The 8,408-nt window shown below is 34.4% G+C and overlaps 1 protein-coding gene across 3 annotated transcripts; it reads right to left on the reverse strand.

Annotated features, from left to right (window-relative positions):
• Nucleotides 1-213: 213 nt before the first annotated feature.
• Nucleotides 214-8,122, reverse strand: LOC114423032. Of its 3 annotated transcripts, none has more exons than XM_028389633.1 (9): nt 7,716-8,113; nt 7,545-7,627; nt 7,326-7,454; nt 7,100-7,215; nt 6,128-6,209; nt 5,200-5,259; nt 5,009-5,116; nt 2,158-2,203; nt 214-648 (listed from the first exon to the last, which is right to left on the reverse strand). In XM_028389633.1, exons 2-9 carry the CDS (start codon nt 7,617-7,619, stop codon nt 434-436), a joined length of 831 nt encoding a protein of 276 aa, XP_028245434.1. In that variant the 5' UTR covers nt 7,620-7,627; nt 7,716-8,113; the 3' UTR covers nt 214-433. The 3 variants fall into 3 exon arrangements, with proteins under 3 accessions (XP_028245434.1, XP_028245435.1, XP_028245436.1); XM_028389634.1 differs by having other exon boundaries at nt 7,545-7,624; nt 7,716-8,112; XM_028389635.1 differs by lacking the exon at nt 214-648 and adding an exon at nt 1,697-2,051 and having other exon boundaries at nt 7,716-8,122.
• Between the last annotated feature and the right edge of the window lie 286 nt (nt 8,123-8,408).

Raw genomic sequence — 8,408 nt, forward strand, 5'->3', positions numbered from 1 at the left:
TCTTAAGTTAACATTGGGTTATTAGAAATTATGTGTTGATCTGATGTTGTTAAGCAAAGTGTATCTAATCTAACAGTAAAGAAATTATAAGTATTGAATATCATATTCATAGAGACTTAGTGTAATATTACTTGATGGTTAGCACATGCATATACAAGTAGATAGGCAAACAATCAATTGGTAAATCAGGATTTGGTTATCAACAATTCAACATTAAAAGGAAAATTGGGAAATTTGAACTGTTGATGAAAAGAATAGTAATATACATGCACAACAAACTATACAATGACAAAAATCCTCACCTTTATTTATTGTTTTTCACCGATGATTAAAATCCACAATTCAGACAAGCTAAATCATATGATTCAGATCGGATTCTGCTACGAAAAAAAAAAGAAAGAAAAAAAAGCACACTACACTTCTCAATTTCATCTCAATGTTCCCCCGTGAGTGCCCGTTTCTCTTCCTCCTCTAACCTTGCAAGCCATTTGAATCCAAGCTCACACCCTGCTTTTGCCGCTATCTGAAACTTTTCTCTTGCCATCTCTACTGGATCAATTGCAAGAGCTCCCTTATTCCTCCCCCGTCTATGAGCTGCAGCACCTCTCGTCAAACTGAACTTTATTACCGATTCTGGAACCTCAACACCTGAGGCACAATAATTTCTTTTATTAGTACCAAACACTAAACAGGATATAAAAAGCTATGTACAATGCAAGCCACCAGATCCAGCCGGGAGACATTCAAGTGAGGTGAAGCTAATTATCTTTTAATCTTCAAATTAGTATGTTACGTTAGTGAGAAGATTAAATCCATGATCTCCTTATCGCTCCAACCCTTATGCCCTGCCCCCCAACCACGAAACCACCTCATGAAGGAAGTAATATGATATCTTCCTTGCTTTCAAAGTGTGGCAGCCACGATTAAAATGCAAACAAACAGGTTGTTAGGTACTTCATCTCAAAATATTAGTTATTTTATATTAGAAATTTTGTTTGATTTTGATGTCACTTTAGATTACACATGAATATGTAAGATGTTAATTATTTTTTTCTATCAATTTTATACTAGTCTTTTGGTATCTACGTGATTTAATTGGAGACATTTTTTTTTTAATTGCTGAGTTTTGCTGGTACGTACGTGCTTTGAGCTTCTTCACTATTTGTGGTTTTCCGTCTTCAGTTATGGGCCTTAGAATTTTGTTCAGTCATTTTAGGAAAAAAAAAAAGTGACATTTACATTTACTTGATTATAAGAAAAACACAAGTTGTCAAAAGAAATCTTTATTTTGTTACAAACTCTTTTTTATTTTAAATTTTTCTCTAAGAAATTTAGAATATAAAAAAATTAAACTGAAACCTGCATTTAAAAAGAAATCTCCCATCATCAACAAAAAAAAAAAAAAAAATCACATCGAGAATTTTGATATTTGGCAATCAGATAATGTTTAAAGGGTTATTCTGTTTTCTCTGGTAAGGATTAATATGCTTGAAATTGATATGTATATCCTAAATCCTAAATAATGTTTGGTGTCCTTTCCTTTTATTGGTACGTTGACACTGATTGCACCTTATCTTCTCTTTGCACATAAGGCATACTCAAATGGAAATCAAGCAATCAATTATTTCTGTCCCACTTAACCTTATCCTGGAATTGTTCGAACCTTACAACGTATTTGACATTACTTATCTGTATATCAAGAAGTTTTTTCCTCTTACTTTCATATAAAAATGATTTTTTCTTTAGATATATCTACATATATGTACTACATGTTCTGCGGGTGCGGTATATTATAGACTCAAGGGCAATGCATCTTTCTCATTCATCATCGTGACTTGTCAGTTTGTCACTATAGATATGTTTTGGCAAATCATCTCTTGAGTATACAGATCAATTGTCAATGGTATTTTGTTCTTCTTCACACGTACCCACCCACATATCAGTAGTAGTATCCAATGTACTAATAAAAATTTAGAATCTAGTTTGTCTTCACAGCAGATCAATTTCAACCATTCCGTGGAAGACATTACGAGTAGTAGAGCTAAAAATGCCTATAGTTGCCAATCATGAACTTACTAAGACCATAATGTTGCCTATAACAATGATATACCACATAATTAGGTGAAAGTGGAGAAGAACATAGAATGAAAAGCTTACCTTTAAGAAGAAGAGATCCATATGCTATAGCAGCCCCAGCATGGCCCTACATGTTTAAGGGGAGTAAAATTTAGAACCAAGGCATACTCTTTACACAAGCAGCTAAATATTTATATTGTTTACACATGCAAATGACAAAAAGGCAATAAACCTATTAGGTTGAACGCTTGTAGATTAAGTGGGCCATAAAATTTTCAAGGACCATATATCTAGGTGCAAACTTTTTTTCTCATAATAAAAAATTTCAGAGGGCAAGATTAAATGCAGTCATTCATTAAATATGGGAAATAAAAACTTGTTAATATACAGCTACACATTCAACAAAATGTTCCCTTTCCCTCCAATCCTCCATCATTCATATAAAAACCAAGTGTTTTCCCAGTAGATGGAGTTGGCTATGTGGGTCAACGAAAGCCACAATGTTCTGTCATACATCACGTCTATAGAGTATAGACAAATTATGGACTTGTAAATTTTTATTTATTGTTTTGCCTATAGTTTTTCTCAGTCTTCCCACTTCTAGCGATTCAGCTACTCTTAATCTGATCTACTGTCCTTATTGGGGGTTATAAGTATCAAGTATTCTATAACAGGAGCTAAAGAAAAAAAAAGTATTAAGTATTCTCCACACATGCCCAAATCAAATCACATAGGCCATGTTTTCTATAACAGGAGCTATCTCAACTTCTTCCCTAGTGCATTCATTCCTAATCTTATCATGACTAGCATGTCCACCACTCATCAACAGCAACATTCTCATCTCTTCAACATTGACCATTTAGATCTTCTCAGAATCTTTTCCCCTAATGTTATTCCTTGAATAAAGCTTCTAAATCCTTAAAATTTTATCTTTTTTTTTTTTGCTCAGCAAAAATAGATAAATATATTAATAATAGCAGTACCAGTGGTACTATAGATACATAGAGGGATTGGGGGCATATCTGGTTCACAATGAGGAATTTACATTATGGACCAGCTACACCCAATATCTGCTTTACATAAATAAAAAACTTAACCCCAGCATAAAATTTTATCTTATGGTGCTCTTCTAACCCCAACTAAGGTTGAATATGCACTAATTTCATTAAGTCTCCCCTTCTACTACAAAGTTAAGAACTATAATCCTATCAACATCACTCTTCCAATACTTGAAGTTTTCAATGACAATTTTACCCAGCCTATTTTATTTTTAGCAATGTACAACAACTTAAAACCTACAATGTCTAATTCTCTTTCCTTTCTCATACAAACTTAATTTTATGCAGTCACATAAAATTAATCTTCCTACTAATCATGGTGTTTACTACTTCAATTGTTTTACCTACAAGAGTGCCTATACTCCATGTTCCAAAGCAAATCCTCTTCCCATGAACTAAATTTTTTACCGCACACACATGTAAGCCCCTGCTTATTTTTCACTACATCTACGCAGGGATGCAGTCACTCCTTTACTCCTTTGACATTTGTACTTTAGCCATACAATGCACTGCTTCCAGCCTCCAGGCAACAACCTAGCATTAACATCATCATCACCTAGTTCGATCCATTTCTACAAAGTTTTACGTTGATTGTGGATTGCCTAACACAAACCTCACCTTTTATCCGGTCTTGGGCTGGCTGTCAAAAGATTTGCAGCGAAACACAGCATGGCAGGTTTTATCATTCATTTATTATGATTGGGCAAAGACATCTGCATTTATTTGTGTCTTCAATATTACCTCCTCACCGATCACTAGCAACAAATCATTAAGTATAAACAGTGCTTAGAAACTCCTAACTCCTGAACAAATGCCAACTTTGAAGGCCACCATACAAACTGAACCTTCATAATTTTTTTTCAAAATAGGGCTATTTCCCACATAGTCAACCAGTTTAGAAGACAATCTCAACAGGACACTTGATTTAAATAACAAGCATCAGTAAACCAGTGTGAGTTCTAAAAGCAAAATTAAGAAAAAATATAACTAACAAAATCTTAATTACTGCAAATCAGAGCATGAGTAATCAATTAAACTCTATTGCAGTTCATGGCTCATGAAACATTCTCTTTTACCTTGTTATCAATTCTAAAGAGTGGTACGTAGTAGCCAACCCCAAAAATGCGAAAAGCAGGATAGCACATAGGATGATCCTATATTAAAAAAAAAAAAATACACACACACGTGTGTGTGTGTGTGTAAGAGCACCTTCAATGCTCTTCATATAAGAAACCCACTCTATGCCACCTCAATTTTAAGCAACCCAATCAATTTTCCCTCTAATGGGAATTCCTATTAACAAGTTGACGGACTCACAAATATCCCGTCTTCTCCAACATTCCACTCCATATTCTCTCTCCTATCTTTCCAATTTAATTGTTAAGCAACTCTTTCAAATTTTAAGCAACCCAAAATCACATGTGGCACACCAAAATAATATTTAATTGTTAAGCAACTCAAGCATTGTAGTTAAGCAACTACATTGTAGATGCTCTAATGCTCATAAGACAAGTTAATGACTATTCATAGTTATCAATAAAAAAATAAAGACTTGCACTACACATACAGGTAAATAGCAAAAGTGAAGGAAACAGTAACATAGCATTAAGAGACTGAAAACAGCTGAAGTGGTTATCTCCAGTGAAGGTGGGTGGGCAAGAGAAGAGGTATGCACTTCAGGGGGAAGTGCAAACTAAATAAATCATAACCAGATGATATCGAAATTCCAACATATGTTGAACTAGTCTAATTGACCAGACTCATGAAAAAAGAGCATAAAGAAAACAATGCTGAAATGCAGAACCGGGTGCGAGCATTTTACGGGAAACCAATGGCTTAAATTTGATTAATTGGTACATTTTATTTCCTATTACCTTTTCTGATGCTCTGTGGAAACACCACAATGCAGAAGCAATATCTTTCCTGACACAGTCGCCTGTCAAATATACAGCACCCAAAAGGTAAAGAGCACCTGGATGCAACTAGAACATAACATACCCCAAGTAAGGTTTAGATAGACATGCTTAAATCATGGTAAGAAAACACCTTCCATAGGGTTACGTACCTGGTCCACAGCTTTCTCCAAATAATAAAAAGCTTGTTGATCAGACTGGACATAGTCATTCTGTCTCCAAAAATGTTGTAAAAACAAATAGTAAAACAAAACTAAAGAATTCTCTGGATCGCCATACTTCCCAAAGTATTCAATAATGTGTACATCATCAAAATCTAATAGAATTGCACAACTATGATGCATAGATACAATATGTGTATCCAATCCAATACGATACATATCTGATATGGAAATTGAATTACTCTAAAAATATATAACACATATATAATTGTAACTCTGTAAATCCAAATTAATAACACTTCTTGGCCATTTCTAAAAACAAAAATAAAAAATATAAAACACTATCATCATAAATCAACTCCTATTGTCTACAAATAGGAATAATATCAATCTCATTTCTTTCTTGAAATTATCCATAAAGAGGACAATTACTAATTTCGGTTCATTAATGGACAATGTTTTTATGTTTCTATATCATACATGCTTCTATGTCTCAAATCCAGCTCTATTGAATTTTCACGACTATTTTTAAAGGCTTGGATACTTCACAGATATGTATCAGTCAAGTATCTAGGTGGAGTATTTAAGAGTATCAGTATCGGTATCGAATATGTAACAGATATAGATACGTGATGTAAATTAAAGTATATGTGCTTCATAATCAGGCAAGCAAAGAATCAAGGAACTACTATCAATTCACCATTATGAATACAGAAGATCACAGCCAGGCCATTTTTTCTGCACTTTAGCCTACCATCGCTCTCCCCAAGGTAATATCTCATTTATTAACCACAAAAAACAATCAGAATCTTAAATCTGCAAAGAGTGATTCAAGGAGGCATCAACGAATTATTACAATCATAAACTCAGTTTGCAAAGTTGGCTATATGTACATAAATAAGGGTTAGAGTACCCTCACCTCAACTCTTAGATGACAACCCAATGCATACTGTGCCTCAGGATCACCCATTTCTGCTGCTTCTACCAATAATGCTGCCCCTCTGTTTACATGGGGAAAAGGGAATATATGGTTATGCATTCATGGTTGATAGATTGAGAGTATTTATATGTGACTTGAAAAAACAACCAAGCACAAAAGAACTCAAACTAGTCATCACTACTCAGTGAACCGACAGGTACACTACACACAGTCAATGGAAACTGTTTAAAAAATGGCATAAAAAGAACAGTAAATAATAAAACCTCAAAAGTGACATGAAGGTCATTGATTTTAAAAAGGAAAAAATCAACAGAGAATGTCTTAGAAAGCTGCATCATCATACTACACAAAATGAGATTTATAATGTATTGAGGCATTCCATTCCATGATTGATTTTTACTTGGCCCTTCCTTGTAGATTGCTACTTGGTTGAATTCACATCAGAAAGTAGCTTAACTAGAACAATTTTGTAGGGAATCATAAGTTCCATGCAGTGACTTTCATAATAAGTTAATTAAAGAGTAAATTACACTAACTGTCCAGTCTACCCTGAGGTTTCATGAAATTACACAAACATCCTCTGCTTTTTTCTACTCCTACACTAACCCTCCTTAATTTTTGAGTTATACATTACACTAACCTCCTTAATTGTTTGAAAAACATTACACTGGACTCCCCTAAAGGGAGGTTATTGTAAAGCCTAAAAAGGCATTGGGGTGTTTGTGTAATTTCACAAAACCTCAAAGATGGTTAGTGTAATTTACTCTATCTTAAAAGAAATAAGGCTTATTTTTCAAGAACTTAGTTGAAAAAAATGAATGTTAAATAGTAATGTGAAAACGACCTATTTTTCTGGTATGAAAAACTTAATTAAGCCAAGAAATAATAGAATTAGAATCATATTGTATAGTATTATTGATGGAGCATGATGCGGAGAAAGAATTGACTTACACAGCTTTATTAGCTCCTGGAACAGGGTATTTCATATGCAATCTGGACAACCAATACCTAGCATGGGTATTGGTATTATCAGCTTCCAAAGCAAGCTCGAAATTCTCCTTAGCTGTCTAATATTGAACCTCAAATAACTAAAGGTCCTCTTTTTCTTCTCATGCATCAAATCTCAAATAAAGAAGCAAATAGCAGCAAAAATAGGTCGAGAAAGCATTTTCATTACCCTGAGAAGAGAAACAATGCCCGAATGCTTGGGATCGGAATAATCGATGACTCTATCAACCTCCTTCAAAGCATTCCAGCCTTTTGCAATGAACTCCAAGGCTTTCTTGTTCCTACTATGCAATGCTCTCTGCAAAAAAATTCCAAACCCTAGATTGAGATAATAAGCATGGATGTCGAAACAAGACAAGGGTAATACTGTAAAAGCACAACAACATGCCTGCTGATTGAACTGGAATGGAGAAACAGTGGAGGGTTTGAGAATGAATTTGGCCAATAAAGCCCTCGGAAGCATCTTATCTGCTAAAAAACAAAGCAACAATGGGTATTCCTTTCCAACGTCTTCTAAAAAATTTGGAAAGAAGAAAAAGTTAGAGAGGAGATTGTGTACACAAATCGAAGGCTTAAGTGAAGATGTCGAAGAGAACACGTTCGAAGTGCGATTCAGGATTCACTCTGTCTCGTTAGGCGAACATAGGAGAAATCCGGCGAAGCCAAACGGCGGCGCGACTCAGACGACGGTGGAGGTCAGGCGCAGAAGAGTCGAAGCATGAAGAAGTGAAGAAAGGGATGCGCGATAGTAGAGGTGTGCATTTTTTTCCAACCCGGCCCATAACCGGTAAAGAAGATGTCCAAAACGGGTGGGTTCGAACGGGGTTGACGGGTTAATCAGACAGATAAGGCGGTTTAGTGCAGTTAGGCATGCGAATGGCTAGGATCTCAGAAGAGTCTTAAAGAGAGTCTTATGGTATGGTTCTCATAGACACATCTAAAAAACACTCATATTCAATCTCATATCGGATAAGAATTTTAATTTCCATTCCTCTACCCATTGAATACCTATATATTTATTCTTGCATTCGTGAACCTATATATTTATTCTTGCATTCGTGACTCATACTTCATTTATATATAAAGTTAACACATCAATATGAATATATTAATTTTAAAATTTTACTCTTAAATAATTCAAAAATAACATAAAAAATATTTACAGATAATATTAAAACAAAAAAACATAAAATTAATTCGTCTAAACTTAAGTCATAAATAAACATTACAAAGATAAGTTCTTAATTATGTA

Source organism: Glycine soja, chromosome 8, assembly GCF_004193775.1.
Source record: "Glycine soja cultivar W05 chromosome 8, ASM419377v2, whole genome shotgun sequence".
NCBI lineage: Eukaryota > Viridiplantae > Streptophyta > Magnoliopsida > Fabales > Fabaceae > Glycine > Glycine soja.

What these genes read in the sequence shown, in the direction of transcription:
- LOC114423032 (XM_028389633.1), bottom strand. Translation starts at nt 7,619, where the DNA reads ATGCTTCCGAGGGCTTTATTGGCCAAATTCATTCTCAAACCCTCCACT. An exon ending in GTTGTCATCTAAGAGTTGAG is followed by an intron (nt 5,260 to 6,127) that starts GTGAGGGTACTC and finishes TTTTGGAGACAG; the next exon opens with AATGACTATGTCCAGTCTGA. An exon ending in TGGATCTCTTCTTCTTAAAG is followed by an intron (nt 649 to 2,157) that starts GTAAGCTTTTCA and finishes ATTGTGCCTCAG; the next exon opens with GTGTTGAGGTTCCAGAATCG.